Here is a 19,515-nt window from a genome sequence, read left to right on the forward strand (position 1 = left end):
TATAAATTTTTGACAGTATATATGCATGAGTAATTTTTTTAATAACATTATCCCTTGTATTCATTTTTCCAAATTATCCCCTCCCTCCCTCTACTCCCTCCCCTAGATGACAGGCAATCCCATACATTTTACATGTGTTACAATATAACTTAGATACAATATATGTGTGTAAATCCCATTTTCTTGTTGCACATTAAGTATTAGATTCCGAAGGTATAAGTAACCTGGGTAGAAAGACAGTAGTGCTAACAGTTTACATTCAATTCCCAGTGTTCCTTCTCTGGGTGTAGTTGTTTCTGTCCATCATTGATCAACTGGAAGTGAGTTGGATCTTCTTTATGTTGAAGATATCCACTTCCATCAGAATACATCTTCATACAACATTGAAGTGTACAGCGATCTTCTGGTTCTATTCATTTCACTCAGCATCAGTTGATATAAGTCTCTCCAAGCCTCTCTGTATTCCTCCTGCTGATCATTTCTTACAGAGCAATAATATTCCATAACCTTCATATACCATAATTTACCCAACCATTCTCCAATTGATGGGCATCCATTCATCTTCCAGTTTCTAGCCACTACAAAAAGAGCTGCCACAAACATTTTGGCACATACAGGTCCTTTTCCCCTCCTCAGTATTTCTTTGGGATATAAGCCTAGTAGTAGCAATGCTGGATCAAAGAGTATGCACAGTTTGATAACTTTTTGGGCATAGTTCCAAATTGCTCTCCAGAATTGTTGGATTCTTTCACAACTCCACCAACAATGTATTAGTGTCCCAGTTTTCCCACATCCCCTCCAACATTCATCATTATTTGTTCCTGTCATCTTAGCCAATCTGACAGGTGTGTAGTGATATCTCAGAGTTGTCTTAATTTGCATTTCTCTGATCAGTAGTGATTTGGAACACTCTTTCATATGAGTGGATATAGTTTCAATTTCATTAACTGAGAATTGTCTGTTCATATCCTTTGACCATTTATCAATTGGAGAATGGTTTGATTTCTTATAAATTAGGGTCAGTTCCCTATATATTTTGGAAATGAGACCTTTATCAGAACCTTTAACTGTAAAAATATTTTCCCAATTTGTTACTTCCCTTCTAATCTTGTTTGCATTAGTATTGTTTTTACAGAAACTTTTTAGTTTGATGTAATCAAAATCTTCTATTTTGTGATCAATAATGATCTCTAGTTCTCCTCTGGTGATAAATTCCTTCCTCCTCCACAGGTCTGAGAGGTAGACTATTCTCTGTTCCTCTAATCTATTTATGATCTCATTCTTTATGCCTAAATCTTGGACCCATTTTGATCTTATCTTGGCATATGGTGTTAAGTGTGGATCCATATCTAATTTCTGCCATACTAATTTCCAGTTTTCCCAACAGTTTTTTTCAAATAATGAATTTTTATCCCTAATGTTGGTATCTTTGGGTTATAGTTATTTCTTACAGCACATTCTATCACATTCATATAACAATCTGTTAAAGCCTTTTCCTTATTTGATATACATTTCCTTTATTTCTTAATAATCCATTTTAGAATTATACCAAAAAAGAAAAGTCAAGCTTAGTGACCTATAGTTTGCAGGGTCCATTTTCTTCCTTTTTTGACAATAGAGACAACTATCTTCTTCAATACTTAAGTATGTCTCTTGCTCATTACAATTTTTTTCAAAGATTATAAACAATAGTTCAGCAATCATATGGGATTACTGGGATAATCTCTTTTTTAAAGGTCTTTGCCAATATTTCTTTTAAAAAAAATCATTTTATTTACTTAATATTTTCCAATTATACGTAAAAAAAATTAACAACCATTTAAAAAAAATTTTAGGTTCTAAATTCTATCCTCCCTGTTTTGAAAAGACAAATGACTTAATATTGATTATACATGTCAAGTCATGTAAAACATTTCCATATTAGCTGTGCTATAAAAGAAAACACCAATAAAATAAAATAAAAAATATGGAAGGTGGGGGAAACAATGTTTTATTCTGCAACCAGAACTTAGGAAAGTTCTCTCTCTGGAAGTAGATAGCATCTTTCATAATGGATATTTTGGAACTGTCTTGGGTAATTGTCAATATCAGATTAGCTGAGTTTCACAGCTGATCATCCTGAAATATGTTTCACTAACATTTTATGATATGAACTCAGCATGGGCAGTGATGTGATATCATACCTTCCTATTTAGCTAGGATATCAACTTCCTATTAACTATTTTGTTTTGTATATTCTACTCCAAAGGCCTCTCCTTGGAAGAGAAAAGAGAAGCAAGGTCATGTTAAATAATAATAAATAAATAACATTACCTTCTCTTGATCATCTGTTATCATCTTATCAGTCCCAAGTAGTGGTCATAGACTTCTCTTTCCATTCTCAGATAGAAAACACAGGCAAAACCCACTGGCACCTGAAACACATTCCTGGCCTAAGCTCCCCAGTAGAATTTTAGGAGAATTCTACCTATATTTTTTCTGAACCCAATTGAAATTCTGCTCTCTAAAAATCTAGGGTATGGGTCAAACCGTAATCAGTTTTCCTTTCCTTCTCTATCACAAATTCTAAAATGGACCCAACACTTCCCTAGGTTCCTACCATTTCTATTCCAGAAACCAGTTAGTCCATGTTACTTTTACCATCACTTGAAAGTTGAAATCATTATCTATGTAAGCCAAGAAATTATGGAGTTGTTTTAGAGACCTCCAACAAATCTGGATGACTGAAATCCTCCATCATTAATAAATAATATTTTCTATGTTTCTCTGTTTCTCCTTTCCTTGTAATTTGCTTCTTTTAAAGGTAATACTACTTAAAATTTTTCTATCATCATCCACTATGATTTTACAAACGATTTGATAAACTAATGGTATCCTAACCACATTTTTTCAATCTACTCAGCCTCAAATTCTACTCTTCTATTCCACTTAACTTACACAGGCATGTGATCTTGCCAATACCCTTAAGTGGATTACTTCCTTTATCAAGAAATATGAAATTCTTTTATCTCATTACATATGAGAAAATAAAGAGTATTAGGTATGAGCTCCTTCTTTCTCTTCTCATTTCAAAAACCCTTGACAACAATTACTCTGTATAATATCTTATGAAAACTCGGTATATATCTTAAAAGTATATAGTTGTTTGTATGTTATTTTTCCTGATGTATGTGAGCTTCTTGACAGTAGGGGCTATTTTTGCCTTTCTTGGTATTTCTACAGTATCTGACACATTAAAGTGCTTAATAAATGCTTGGTGACTTGACACCATTCCCTGCTACCTTCTCCTTTACTGCTGCCTCTAATGTTAGTCCTTCTTAGGTAAGATCTAACTATATGGCATCTTGACCCCATCACCTATCTTCTCTAGTAGATTGCCTACACTATCATTCAGTCTTTCATCCCTATTACCTAAAGATGTGACCTAATACCTTGCATTCTAAACAAAAAATGAACCCAAAAGTCATTAGATTCTACTATGCTATAAAGCCTTCCTCCCTTTCTCAGCTAAACTCCCGGGTAAAGACAACTAAAGTCAGTTTCTCCATTTTTCTTCTCACCCTCTTCTAAACCATTTTCAATTTGGCTTCTCATATCATCATACATGTGAAATAGCTATCTTCAAAATTACTAATAATGACTTAATTGCCAAACCTAATGGCACTTGGAAAGCCTTATTATTCTTAATCTTAGTTGCATAACCACCACTCTCTTTCTGGATAGTCTTTCTTCTCATGATACCCATAACTGTACCCTCCAGGGTTTGAGAATTCTATCTTAGACGTCTTCCTATGTTCTCTCTACATTCTATCATTTCATGACCTCATTAATTCTCATTAATTATAATTATTTCATAACTATGTAAATGATTCATAGATATACATATATGAAATCCAAATTTCTCTCCCTGCCTCACATCACCAATACTGACTTCAAAATATGTATTTCATTTCAAAATGACTTTCACAGATATCTCACTCAAATTAAATACAATCAAAACAGAATTCTTCATCTTTCCTTCTAAACCTACTCTCCTTTTAAACTTTTCTGTTTCTGTGATAGGCACAATTATCTTTCCAATTCACCTAGACTTACACCTTTGGTGTCATTGAGATTCTTTTTCATCTGACACAGCCAATCAGTTACTAAGATCTATCATTTCCTTCTACATAACATCTCCTGCATCTATATGCCCCTTTCTATTTATACAGCCATCATCTGAGTTCAGGCCCTACTCACATCTTTTCTGAACTACAGAAATAATCTTCATTCCCCAAGTCTTTTTCCTTTCCAACTGATTCTCCAGAGTATGATTTTTACTCAACAAATTCCATTGGCTCCCTAACACCTCCAGGATGAAATATAATCTCCTGTTGAGCATTTAAACCACTTCACAAACTGGTTCCACTCTTAAATTATTTCCCTTCAAGCACCATATACTGGCCCATCTAAATTAGCCATGTAACTATTGTGTACTTGTGACACTCCCTCCCCTAGGCCCATGCTTCTGGACTGGCCATCCCCCACGCTTGTCAGCTGTCTTTTTGAATCCTAGGTTTCCTTCTGGACTCAGTTCCAGCACCCAGTCCCCTTAGTTATGGAAGCCTTCGGCTGTGTGTGTCTGAGACCTATAGATGGGCACCTATATTGTTGTGAGTGTTTTGCTTTTGTCTTAGGACCCTTAATATTTTGAGCAGTTTCTGGAACGCAGTAGGTGTTTAATAAATACTTGTTTTGATTTGGCTCTCCATAACTGATATCTCTTGCCAACTAGCAAGATGATAAAGTGTTTGCTGGATGCAGAAGTTTCTAGAGTTTTTTGGTCTTCTTATCGTGGTGATTTAATTATAGTAAACATTTCAGGAAATAATGATTATTACTTTTATTTCATCCATTTCCCTTTTTTTAGTTGTAGCAACTCACTTAAATAGATGAAGTTGGAGATGCACCTTATTTTATCATTTTTATTCTTTCTTGCTTTTTTTTTTTTCTTTAATAAGTCAGTGATTTGGGAATCATTCATATCACTAATCAGTTGTTTCCTGTCCTAATTAAAATTAATTTTTGTATGTGTTCATAATGATCAACTCTGCTTGAATTTTCTCAAGGAAAGAATTTTGTTATATAATGATATGAGACTTTTGAATAGCCTACAAGATTTTGGCTTCTCTTGTTTCTCATTGCTAAACTATTCTGAAAACATTTTGGGAACAATCCTTTTATATGTCCATCTCTGCGATAAAATCACTATTATGTATTGATTTAATTTGGAGAATCCTATCAAGTTTGTCATAGATTTTTCCTATTTTCCCATTTTCTGCAATAAGAATGGTACATAAGCTACAATTATATTTGTGGTAATTTTTCAGCACATACTTATTATAAGAGACCAAATGAGAAGACCAAATGTTCCATGAAATGTTTCCTGTTGCCACTGGACATAAAATAAAATCAATTCAGCAAAGCCTTTTATTTGCCTCTCCAAGAACAATCTGTGAGCCATCTTTCCACTGGGCTGTACCTTCCTTTTGTCTTGTTACACATATTCAGAATGTTGACATAATATGGTTCAGTTCCTCCAGTAGTATAGCCATACTTTGGTCACTGAACAAGAATATCCCATTTAGAATGTCAATAGTTAAGTTAGTATTTACAGAATGTCTGGAAATTGTGTGATTCTCAACATTTTCTGCCTTCTTTCAGGCTACCACAGAAGTGAAAAGGAATCAAACAATTAATGGAAACTTTGTATATTCATTTTTTTTAAATATCATGGAGGTCAACTTCACATCAGGATGAAGCCTCTATATCTGATTTAATCACATGTTTCAAAAACATACTAGGGTGCATCACCATCTAAATAATTGCTATTGCCTTCAAAGTTGTCACCTACTAGAAGGCCCCGGGAAATAAGCATTATCTTAATTTATGGAAATTGTTTTCAGAGCCTAAGTCAAATGCTTTTCAATAGCTTTGATGGTGGGAAATCTTTGTACTTTTGGTAATAGATTTGATTTTTTGGAATAGCCAAGAAATTCAGAGTACGGTCTAGTGAATAAAATGGATAAACATCATTTGAAATCAGTAAGCAATATGGTCATTTTCCTTGTGACCCTGAAGGCAATTCCCATAGAGGAACTTCTAAAATACTCTGAGCAAAGATTGTACCATTGGAATAAATGTGCACCCTTTGAAGTGATGATTCTGAAGGACAGTTCCCATTAGAAGGTGTAAGTTCTCTCCAGTTTCTGAAATAAGAACTCACCATGTGACAAAAATGGCTGGGAATAACCAGAAAATAATGTCAGAAACTCGGCATAGACCCACACCTCACACCCCATACCAATATAAGGTCAAAATGAGTACATGATTTGGGCATAAAGGATGATACCATAAACAAATTAGGAGAGAAAGGGATAATTTGCCTTTGGAGAAGGGAGGAATTTATGACCAAAGGAGAACTAGAGAACATTATGAAAAGCAAAATGGACAACTCTGATTACATTAAATTAAAAAAGTTTTTGCACAAATAGAAAGTTTTGTACAGAAAAAAAGAGAGAGAGAGAGAGAGGAACAAGACTAAAAGGAAGTACAAAGCTGGAAAAAAATATTTATAACCAGTGTTTCTGATAAAACTCTCATTACTAAAATATATAAAGAACTGTGTCAAATTTGTAATACAAGTCATTCCCCAACTGATAAATGTCAAAGAATATGAACAGACAGTTTTCAGATCACAAAATCAAAGCCATCTATAGTCATATGAAAAAATGCTCTAAATCACTATTGATTAGAGAAATGCAAATTAAAACAACTCTGAAGTACCACCTCACACCTCTCAGGTTGGCTAAGATGATAGGAAAAAGTAATGATAAATGTTGGAGGGGATGTGGGAAAACTGGGACAGTAATGTATTGTTCGTGGAGTTATAAAATCATCCAACCATTCTGGAGAGTAAACTGGACCTATGCCCAAAGGGCTATCAAACTGTGTATACCCTTTGACCCAGCAGTGCCATTACTGGGTCTATATCCCAAGGAAATCATAAAGGAGGGAAAGGACCCACTTATGCAAAAATGTTTGTAGCAACTCTTTTTGTGGTAGCAAAGAATTAGAAAAAAGAGTGGATGCCCACCAATTGGGAAATGGTTGAATAAGTTGTGATATATATGAAGGTAACGGAAAATTATTGTTCTATAAAAAATGATGAACAAGCTGATTTTAGAAAGGCTGGAAATACTTATATCAACTGATGCTGAGCAAAATAAGCATAACCAAGAATATATCGTACACAATAATAACAAGAATGTGCAATAATTAACTATGAAAGACTTGATCCAAAGTAATCCCAATAAACTTTGGACAGAAACTGCATCCAGAAAAAGAACTATGGAGATTGAATGTAAATCCACACGTGTTATGCTCACTTCTTTTTTTTTTTTCCCCTCTTTCATGCTTTTTCCCTTTTGTTCTGATTTTTCTCTCCCAACATGATTCACAAACCAATATGTAGTAAAATAAATTAATTAAAAAACAAACAAAGAATCATAAATTCTGGTATATTCTGGTTAACAATCAATTTCATTATTTTATACTCACACCTTATATTTGGAGACCAATAATGCATTAGCTAACTAGGTTCGAAGACCTAAATCTGAGATGGTAGTCTGTCCTTAGTTCAGAGTAATGTTTTAGTTTTTGTAATCTTTCAGAAAGCTTATTTTATTATTATCATTATAATAAAAATAAACATTGTGCTTGATATCTGAGGTTCTGATTTGATTCCAAAGGAGCAGGACTAGGACTAATTATAGAGTGTTAGTTGTAGGAAAAAATTAATTTCAGTTCACTATAAGAAACAATTAACCATCTCAAAACATAATGGAGCCTTATAGAACAATGTACGTTGTTATTTTTATCTTCAAATTTAGAACAAATTGATGGCATATGAAAACAACCTTCTATTTATGGACTACAGCTTGAAGTACAGAAAGGACAGACTCCTTACAAGAGATGGAATACATCTAACAAAGGCTACTAAAACTTTATTTGCTTAGAGTCTTGCAAATTTAACTATGCTTAAAAAAGTAAAAGAAAAAATGGCATATGGATATTCAATAAGCTAAATATCCTAGCTTCTACCATAACAATATGATATAAGCAATAAAGTATAAAAGTAGGAAAGATATAAGCAGTAAAGAGCAACAGAAAAAAAAATCCATAAAAGGAGTCAATCATAAACCCATGACTTTATATGTCCCCCCCCACACATATGACAAAATATGGCGAAGAATCAAGTTGAACTAGAAAACCTGATTCATAAATGCAAGATAAATTCTCCATTTGACTTCATTCTCTATTCTCCCACATATCTAATCAGTTGCTAAATCTTGCTTCTACCTTTAAAACTTCTCTTGCACCTATCTCCTCTGCACTCATATGGTCACCACACACTTTCTGACCCTCACCATTTCTTGACTGGACTATTACAAGGGCTTCCTAATTCCAGCCGCTCCCCTCTCCAATCTATCCTTCTCACAGCTCTCAACGTGATACTTTGAAAGTTTGAGTCAGACAATATTATCCTCTACTCAAAAGCTCCAGTGGCTTCCTAGAGCCTCTAGGACCACATCCAAACTCCTGCTTAGCACTTAAATCTTATGCCATCTGCTTTTGGCCCACCCTTTTAGTCTTGTTGCACACTATTCTTTATGCCTTCTATTTTCCAATCACATTGACCTCCTTGTTCTCATCACATGACATTCTCTCCCATTTCTAGGCCTTTTCACAAGCCCCTTCATGCCTAGAATAAACTCCATTCTCATCTATACTCTAGAATCTCTAATTTATTTCAAAATTCACCATAAGGGCCATTTTACATATAAGGCTTTTTTTGATCTTCTCTACTAACATTCCGCAAAAAATTACAGTTGATTCTTGTCATCTGAGGTAATTACATAATCTATAAAGTGTGAACTATGAACACTGAATTAGAGAATACTGCACTACTGCCTCTAGAGGAAATAGAGTTGGGTACCTGTGAGTCTCTGGTCATAACATTTACTTAGCACTTTCTGGAGCAGTTTCACTTGCAGAGCAATAAATGGTCTGTTACTTTTTCTGGATGCACTGTATTGTTGATCAATAGAACTCACAGTCAATAGCACTAGCACCTATGCTTGAACAAAGCACATATTTTCTCCATAAGGCATCTCAGTGTTCTGATGCTTAAGAATACTAGATAGCACTATGCTTTGGGAATCATTTTAAAATACAAAATCACCTATAAAAAAAGGCACAAAAATGTGGGGAAATGTGGCACTAAGTAGATTGAGGAAAAAACACGTGTTTATATTATGAATACTGAAAAAAGGTAGAACACCATTTTGTTCAAACTCAGATAGGAACATGCCTGAGAAAACATTTTTATGTATTCATAATGCTTCTTCCCAGTAGAATGAAGTTTCTTAAGAATTAGGACGTTTTAATTTTTGTCTCTGTAAGTACCAGAATCTAGGTTGATGCCTAAACTGTAACAGGTGCTTAATATATGCTTGGTTTTTTTTTTTATCGGTTGTCCTCATAAGCTTCACTGAGATTTGGTGGGATGGGACCAACAACAAGAATTCAGCACTGGAAGGATATATATTTTTGGAAATGAGAAAAAAAGAAGGGCAAAAGGAGTGATTATGATAATAGCTATTTATTAAGAAGATAATTTTTGGGGGTAGTCAAAAGACTTATTATACTAAATACCAGAAAGAACTAGATTAAAATGATACACTTAAAGCATGTGAGGAAATCTAGAAACTAGGGAAATCTGGATAGGGAACATTTGGGAAGAGTTAACAGAAGCAGAAATAGAAACAATAATGTCACCTTAATATATACAGTAAACCACCTGAACAGAAAAAAAAAAAAAAAAAAAAAAGCAGAGATGATGGCAGACTAGAGAAGTCATAAGACATAGGCATGATATAGTAGCAATATGACTTCGATTATTGGATACCAGCCTGAAGCAAACTCAAAGGCAAGCTAAGATTAACTGAAATGGATTTGGAAAAGCTTCCCTGGGAAAACTATGAACACCACATAAGACATTTAACTGTTGCCTGAGATGGAGAAGAAAAAAATCTTGGAAATGGAAAGAACAGAACAAAAATGGTGAATAAAGATTTGATATTTAAGACAAATAAGGTGGTGGTAAGACAATAGCTATCTTCCTTGTTGAATGCAAAACACCAGAATCCAGTAAATTAGATCCCAGAGTACAAGGAAATGTGGTAATTGAGACATTGAATGACCTCTGACAGAACACAGAGATTTGGAAAAAAGGCAAATGTCCCAATTTTCAAAAAGGAAGATTTTGGAACCAACAGGCTATTGCACTTGACTTCACTTTCTTACAACATTTTGGAATACATTGTCCAAACGATAATATGCGCTTAGAAATGGAAGTGGTATCAGCTTAGTTTCATCCAGATTAGCCTCATTTCCTCTGACAAGGTTACTAAACGGTAGAGTTGTGGAGAATGCCATAGTTAGAGATTTAGCAAAGTAATTTACACAATCTCTTATGGCACTTTTAGGAAAAAAAGACAGTACAGTCAGGTGGATTTAAAGATAATTAAATTAAATGACTTTGACTCAAAGAATTATTCCTGGATCTGTCAAATTGGAAAGTTTCCACTGGAATACTTCGGGTATAAATGCTTGGCTAAGTGTTAACATTATCAATAATATGTTTATCAAATCTGCAGATGACACAAAACAGCAAAATAGGAGAAAGCAATGTCATGAATACCCATAAGTGAGCAATGTCATGAATACCCATAAATGAGACCAGTACAAGTGATACACCAGTATCAAAGTGGTCAATGGTATCAAAGGCTGCAGAGAGGTCAGGAAAGATGAGGACAGAGGAGACAACTTTAGAATCAGTTATTCAATGTAATGTAATGCAATGTAATGAGATATAAGTAGTAAATTTGAAAAAAAGTGTCATTTTAGTAATTAAAGTCCAAAATGCAAAGGAATCATAAGGGAAAGAAGAAAGTAAAAGCAGATATTTTGTTGTTTAGTTATTTTAAATGGAATTTCTCTTTCTATCTCTTGTTGTTGGGATTTCTTGGTCATATAAAGAAATGCTAATGATTTATGTGTTTTTCTTATGTCTTGCAACTTTGCTAAAGACGTTAATTATTTCAAGTAATTTTTTTAATTGATGCTCTACAATTCTCTAAGTATGCCATCATATCATCTTCAAAGGGTGAGAGTTTTATTTCCTTATAGTTCTAATTCCTTTGATTTCTTCTTTTTCTCATTGCTATGGTCAGCATTTCTAGTATTATATTGAATAACAGTGGTGATAATGGGAATCCTTGCTTTAACCCTAATTGTATAGGAAACAAGGAAAACACTGACAAGAAGAGATACCTCTCTTCTTCAGAGACTGGAGAGCAAAACAGTAGAGCAGAGTGAATAAAGTCTTTTTCAGTAAAGCATAAAGTAAAGTCTAGTACTGAGAAGAAAGACAGGAAAAGGTACAGGAGATTTAAAAGAGAAGTAAAGTTTTGCAACAACTGTTATGGGAAGTGGGACTTGTCTTTCTTTACTGACAGCTCATCTGAAAATAGATAGCAAACCTCTCATAGAACCATTCGGCATGGTTCTATGACTTCTTTTAGCTCATTCAGCAGCACACTGAGTATGAGTATGCCAGGAATAATCCAGAGTTAGAATTTGGTGAGTCATAAGTACTCAGTAGAGAAGGCAAGAAATTCAAGCTCAATAAGGACCAAAGAATGGTTAGATATCAGTCTGACTAAAAAGACCTGAGTGTTTTGGTGGACTGTAGGCTCTATGAATCAAGAGCACAATAGTTCAGCCAAAAAAAACTAATGCAACATTAAATAGAAAGTTGTCCAGGACGAGAAAAATAGTTTTGTTGTACTCTGCCCTTACCACATCAAATCCAAAATAGTCAATTCAATGAGTATATTTTTAGGAATACACTAAAAGGCTGCAAATATACAGAAAAGGAATATCAGGGTAGTAAAATTCCTCAATTAAGAATAGTGCTGAAAGAAAAAGGGGAAGACTTAATTAAAGAGGCATGTGACAGTAGTCTTCAAGGATCTGAAGGTTTATGACCAATATAGATTAAACATGTGCAATTCTAAACATATTTCCATATTTGTAAGGCTACCAAGAAAAATCAAATCAAAAGGGGAAAATACTATGTTTGATCTACAATCAGTCTCTATAGTTCTCTCTCTGGATGCAGATGGCATTTTCCATCACTAGTCTATTGGAATTGCTTTGATTCACCTGTTAATAATTTTTAATAATAAAGGGATGATCTCTGAGAATAAGACAACAACTTTACACACTGCCCATGATGAGATAATACATTATGTTATCAGTCAGTAAACATCTATTATCTGCTATGTGCTGGTTATCACATGCATTAAGTACTGGGGATACCAAGAAAGGCAAAAAATAGTCCCTGATCTCAAGGAATTCACAGTCTAATGGAAGAGATAACATGCAAAAATATCTGTACCTGTAACTATATGCATCTTATATGCATATACACACACATACACACAACCTATATACAGGATAAACCAGAAATAATGAACAAAGGGAAGACACTAGTATTAAGGGGTACTGGTAAATGCTTCCTATTGAAGATGGAATATTAGATGTGACTTAAAGAAAGCCAGGAGGGAGAGAATTCCAGGCATGGGAGATAGACAGCCAATGAAAATGCTGTGTCTGAAGATGAAGCAGCTTACTGAAACAGCAAAAGAGACCCGTGTCACTGGATTGGAGGGAAGGGGTGGGGGGAGAGAGGGAGAGGGAGAGAGAGAGGGAGAGGGAGAGAGAGGGAGAGAGAGAGAGAGGGAGGGAGAGGGAGGGAGAGGGAGAAGGAGAGGGAGAGAAAAAGTATGTGTGTGTGATGGTATAAAAACGACTGAAAAGGTGGAGAAGATTATGAAGAACTTTGAATGCCAATCAAGACTTTACATTTGATCTTGGGGATGACAGGGAGCCACTGGAGTTTACTGAGTAGGTCAGATCTGTACTTAGGCAGATTATTTTGATGGCTGAATGAAATGGACTAAAGTGGGAAAAATACTTGGTACACTATTGCAACTGTCATAAAGGCCTAAAGAAATTGGATCTATGATCCAGTGTGAAACTTTTTGCATTTCCATAGCACCACAAAGTCCAACCAATCTTTCAAGTTGAAATATTTGGGAATTTAAATGAACGAAGATTTGCTGTTGTTTAGTAGTAGATTTTCAGTCATGTCCAATTCTTTGTGACCCCATTTGGGGTTTTCTTGGCAAAGATATCAGAGTGGTTTGCTATTTTTTTCTCTTTTATAAATGAGGAAATTAAGACAAAAATAGTTAATAGTTAAGTGACTTCCCCAGAGTAACATAGCTATAATAGCTAAAATAACTTCCATTTAATACTTTAAAGTCCAAAAAAATTGGGATCTTACTAAGAAATATTAATAAGCACATATTAAGTGTTTACTAAATGCACATAACACTGTGCTAAGCTCTGATGAGAGCTTGACTCCAGGGAACTCAATTGCTTGATAAATTTTCTTCACTAAATGACATATTTCATCTCACAAAACCTCTCTGCTACTTATCTAATGCCAACACCAATGACATCAAACATGTAGAAAAGTAGAAACACAACAGTAAGCAGTCTGTTTCAAAATCTACTTTACTGTCTAATTTCTACATCATAAAATTGGTGACTACCAGTACCAGGAACTTCTCTCTAAAGGTAAATCGGGAATTAAGAAAGAGATTCCAAATCAGGTCAGGGCTCAAATGAAGACTCCAAAGACCACCTGCTGTCCTCAGTGACAGGATGGAATTGACCTTGGGAATTCCAAGTTGAGAATTTGGTTCTGAATTTCAAAAGCCTTAAAAATAAGGTTTGGCAGCCATTAGATCTTGGCTGTTCAGCTTCCAAATGAAACTTACATGCCTCTTTTCTATCAAGTTCAAAGTGACAATGTGAGTCAGTCTATCAATCAACAAATCTAGTCTGTTAAATACTGTGGTTTCTAACTAAGAAGATAAGGGACAAACATCTAGTTCTGACAAGTGTTCTGAAAGTTAGATCACTCATAAAGGAAAAAGCAAAACAGGTGCACCTTTCCATCATAAGTCATACTTTAATCACTAAAATAGTATCTTATAGCCCTCAAAACATAATCTCTCCACATTATCTGATATTCAGGAACTGCACTGACAAAAACCAACCGTCCCTGCCCAGGGGAAGAAGACGCCACTGCTAGTCGGAAATTCCAGTAAACCATGGAAAGAGATGTATAGGGTGGTAACAGGATTGGAGACTTACTAGACAAGACTGAGACAGACTGACAGTACTTGTAGATTCCTGCCTCAACATGCCATCTGACATCATAAACCAATACATCTATAGAGCAATATTAGTTCCAGAATAAACACTGGCTGGAGAGGTAAAAAGAAGAAAACAAATATTTATTAAGCACCCACTATGTGCCAGACACTGTGCTAAGTTACCAATATTATTTCATTTTGTCCTCATAGCTCCAGAAGGGAGGTACTATTATATGCTTTATAGATGAGGAAACTGAAGCAGACACAGTTACACAGTGACCTATTATGAACCTATTATGGTCTATTATGAACAATATGAACATGGAGCTACTTGCAAACTCCAGGTCCAGTTTTCTAATCATTGTGCCATCTAAAGAAATGATTTAGGAAGAAAAATTCAAATCCAGTAATTAACAAAATTCAAAGAACTTCTTCAACATGACTTAAATAAGTTCCTTCATATAAAATAAACTTAATTCAAAGACAGCCACATTTATATAGACAAACATTGTTCCTACCCCCCCCCCCCAGATAACGAGAAACAATGCCATTCCCTCTGTACAGGTTTATCTCTCCTATTCCTCATTTGCCAATACCATACAATAAGCTTAAGAAAAAAAATGTACAGAATAACACCTATTAAGAACACTGTTAAGACCAACCCTCTTTCTAGAAGACCAAGGAATGAATTCTATCCCGTAAATGAAAGAATGCTATCTACCCCCTGATTAACTAGATGATAAGAATAAATAGGCAGACTGAGACACATTTTTGAATACAATGAAACTAGGAATTTGTTTTGCTTATCTATGCATTTTTGTAATAAAAATTTTGTTAATTTGAATTAGTAACTTTACTGTTGTTTTATTTGTTAATTTAAGAAAATTAATAGTTAAAAAAAAAAAAAGACTATCAACCAGGAATATCAACCAAAGTATAAATAAATATTCATTTCGAAAACCATTTCCTTGCTTTGTTACTTACACGTAGGAACTAATACTGCTCAATGATTTAATCCATAATAGTGATCAAGCCTTTTCCCCACCAAAATGAGTCTTTTTTTAAACTCTTAAAAGAGACAATATGAAAGCAAGTATTCTATGACAATGTATTCCTGCAAAAATTGCACACAATTTCTGCTCAGACCAACTTCCCGTTGGGTGAAATATCTAAGATTTCTTCTCAAAAGTTTATCAATGTAAAAAAATTTGAGTTCACTCATCCTAACACACTCACTTTGGAAAGTAGCATGAATGATCAAGATAGTAAAGTTTCACACAGTAAAGTTACTAATTCCTCTAAGTCAAATCCCTCAACAAGGCTTTCTTGTGACATGGAAGTGATGCTGGGTTCCATCAGGTGATGCCCCTGGAGCTCAAACTTCAGGAAACCCTATCTAAGCCAAAGAATAATCAAGCACAGGCCAGATAATAAACTGTGCTCTGTCATCTAAGGACAGACTTAAAAGGGGTTGTGCTGGTAAAGGGAATACCCAAACGATCAGACTTGGGACTGGGTTCTATTTATCAGAGAAAAAGAAAACCAAGTCCCTTCAAGGTCAGGAAACTCAAGGTAACCCCAACCACCTACTGAGCCTGGGAAGAAACAAAGTTAAAGAGAGCAAATTCTTTACCTTGTTCTTGAAGTGAACTTCAATGGGCATGATGAAACCCGCATAGCCAGACTCCTCCACTTTGTAAGGGGGCTCTTTGCACACTAGAAAGGAAGAATTGGAAATTGTTAAATTCCTAACAATAACTGCCTAGCCATTATCACCTTTATACACACCAAGCAACCTTATTTATTGTTTGTTGACTCTATTATTAGCCTCCTTTTCAATAAGGGGTTTTTGGGTGACAGGGCTTTCATTCACAAAAATCAAATTCCACATCCTCCTTTATATCATGCCCCAAACAGTAAATACCTGTGAAAGGCAAAGTTATAAGATTCTAAAGGGGTAAAAATAAACACTGGAAAAGTAACTTAGCTAGAACATATAAAAATTGTAAGAATACTTAAGAGATTCTCTAGTCCAGGGACCTTAAGCTGGGTTCTGTTAACTTTTTCTTACAGTAACAGTATTTCGATACAATTGGCTTCCTTTCTAATCTTATGTATTTCATATATAATACATTTTAAAACATTATTCTGAGAAGGATAATGGCTTCCTCAGGCTTTTTCAAACTGCCAGAGAGATTTACGACATCTTGATGTAGCCCAATACCTTCCTCTAAAAGATAGGGAAGGAGAGGCCCAGGAAGAAGGGCCTTCCCCCAAGATTATGGAGTCAGGAATGTAGGTCTCTACTGTGACCAATGGCATTGCAATATACCATGCAAGTTTTATTTCAGGCATGAAGCCCTCAGACAAGCTCTCACTTCAATACTTCCAACATGTAGTAGAGTTGTATAATCCAATCACTGTGGAGAGCAATTTGGAACTATGCCCAAAAGGCTATCAAACTTGCATATCCTTTGATCCAGCACTGTCACATCTAGGTCTGGAATACAAAGAGATTTTTTTTTTTTTTAAACCCAGGAGAGGACAAAACCTTTCTGTACAAAAACATTTACAACAGCTCTTTTTTCAGTGGCAAACTGAGGGGATGTCCACCAATTGATGGACTACTATGCTATATAAGAAATGATAAACAGGATATGATTTCAGAAAAACATGGGAAGACGTATATGAAATGATGGAAAGTGAAATGAGCAGACCCAGAATATTTTATACACAGTAATAGCAATACTGTACTATGATCAACAGTGAATGATCTAGCTATTCTCAGCAAAACAATAATCTGAGACAACTCCTACAAACTCATGATGAAAGATGTTCTTCACCTCTAGACAAAGAACTGAAAGAGTCTGAACGCAAATGGAAGCATTCCATTTTTTATTTTCTTTATGTTTTCTGAAGTGTTTTTTCCCTTTGGGTCTGTGTCTTCTTTCACAAAATGATTAATATAGTAATGTATTTTGCATGATTGAACACATATATAAATAATGATAACCTAATAATTACAATGCTTACCATCTCATGGAGGAAGGAGTTGTGAAGGAAAGAGGGAAAAAATTTGGAACTAAAATTTTTCAAATGTGAATCTAAAAATTGTCTTCGTATGTAACTGTGAAAAAAAAATTATTCTCCCCAAAAAGGATTTCCAATATGAAGCCTCTCCTGATTCTTCCCCTGACCACTAGAACTTCCTTCCCAAAACTATCTTGTATTCATTTTGCATGTTATATTACTTAATAATACACACACTCAAATACATCTATGGGTATAGAAACCATATGCATGTTTTCTCCATTAGAATGTAAGCTCCTCAAGAGTAGGAATTGTTTCATTTTTGTCTTTATATCCCCAGTGCTTAGCAGAGTACTTAGCATGGAGGTAGTTAAAAACAACAACTGCTGATTGACTGACTTCTCTGTTAAGCTAAAATTCATTCTAACCTCCAAATCTGTAAAGAGACAAATTTTGCCCATTGTTCTATAATAGGCAATTCCCCGAGAAACACATATATAGAGATATAGATAGATAGATGGACTTAGAATCTGAGGATGAATCTATATGAAATTTCCCAGATCCCAGTACGATAAACTACATCATCTTGGTCAAATCATGTCACTTCATGCTAGCTCAGTGTCTTGCATCTCAAAAATGGGAATAAAAACATACTTGAGGGAAAAAAGCTTTACACACACACACACACACACACACACACACACACACACACACACACACACACAAGACTGACTAATAAGAAGTATGTTTAAAGTATGGCAATTCAGGAGAAACATCTATCATGGTATGAAACTAGAGGACTATTGTGGAGAGCTGCAGTGAAAAAACAGAAAAAGTTTGGTAAACTATTAAACAAAATTTACTGAGTTATCAAACTTGCTATAAAAAAGGACAAAGATAAAGGACCAGGAAGAGTTTCAATCAAAATGATAACTTCTTATGCTGCTAAATATTTCCAATTCCTCCTGCAAACTCCTACTAGTCCTTTTAATTGATCATCCTGGACATTATGCAATCATACAAGCCATTGCCAGGCATATGGCTGTAGAAGATGGGAAACATGCGTGACTAAGAGAGTAGGTCAACTCATAGTTCATAGAGATGGAAGACACCATGGAGATTATCCAGGTTCAACCCCTCATTTTTACAGACAAAGAAGTGAGGTCTAGAGAGGTTTTGTGACTTGTTCAGGTCACATAGTTAAGCATCTGAGGCAGGATTTGAACCTGCCTTTGGTTTACCTGGCCCTATATACTACATTATGTTGTTCCTGAGACAAAATACTGCATAAGCCTGGTAGCTTACATGTTCTAATCCCTTTCTTAAGGAAAGCAACAATTGCTAAAGAGGCCACAGCTATACCTAACTGTTCTTCACTTCTCCAGAAACTAGGATACCTAAGGCCAAGGTAGTCCATTTCCCTAAGACCTTGAAAGCTTTGCTAAACTATCAGGAGAGTAGGTTTTTGGCAGGAACAGTGAGATCCCACTGGGCCATCAATATTCCATTGCTCAGTCATCCTACATGTAAGTATCAAGTAAATAAATGAGGTCAAAAGCAGCAGATTTCAGGGACTTAGAATAGTTCCTGAATGGTCTCCTTAGCTCCACCTTTTTCACGGCTTCTCTGTGTATAAGCAACTTCTGATCAATGTATTCACACCTATCATGGAAGCTGTGGAAGCAATCTGCTATAACCATAACTTTTTATATGTAAAAACCAAAATGAGATACAAGCTTTCTTATTGACTAAAGTTCACCCTAAAATAATCATTGAGTTTTCAACTGTTGTCATTTACTTATATAATAACAGTTGAAATCTATAAAGAACATTAAATTTTATAAACCATTTTCCTTACAACAACCCTTTAAGATAGGCAAGATACCAAAGTCCCCATCTGTAGAAGAGGGACCTGAGACTAGGGTATCTAAGTGATGTTATGAAATGAAGTAAGCAAAACCTGAAGCTATTTTCCTGACTCCAAGTCAGTGGCTTTTTTTATTAGGCCACCTTGACTTTTTCTAAGAGGTATAGAGCAAAAAAATGGATTCTTTCCATGTTAAACTAGCAGACCCCATAAAATTAGAAG

At 35.0% G+C, this 19,515-nt stretch overlaps 1 protein-coding gene across 3 annotated transcripts in view; it reads right to left on the reverse strand.

Moving 5' to 3' along the window:
• Window positions 1-19,515, reverse strand: part of MLLT1 (MLLT1 super elongation complex subunit) — an 86,368-nt gene that overhangs the window by 52,100 nt on the left and 14,753 nt on the right. For all 3 annotated transcript variants that reach the window (XM_074309268.1, XM_074309259.1, XM_074309249.1), the window contains exon 3: window positions 16,030-16,112. In XM_074309268.1, coding sequence (XP_074165369.1) covers window positions 16,030-16,112 — 83 coding nt within the window. The remainder of the gene's footprint in view (window positions 1-16,029; window positions 16,113-19,515) is intronic.

The sequence above is a fragment of the Sminthopsis crassicaudata genome, chromosome 1 (assembly GCF_048593235.1).
Source record: "Sminthopsis crassicaudata isolate SCR6 chromosome 1, ASM4859323v1, whole genome shotgun sequence".
NCBI classification, from domain to species: domain Eukaryota; kingdom Metazoa; phylum Chordata; class Mammalia; order Dasyuromorphia; family Dasyuridae; genus Sminthopsis; species Sminthopsis crassicaudata.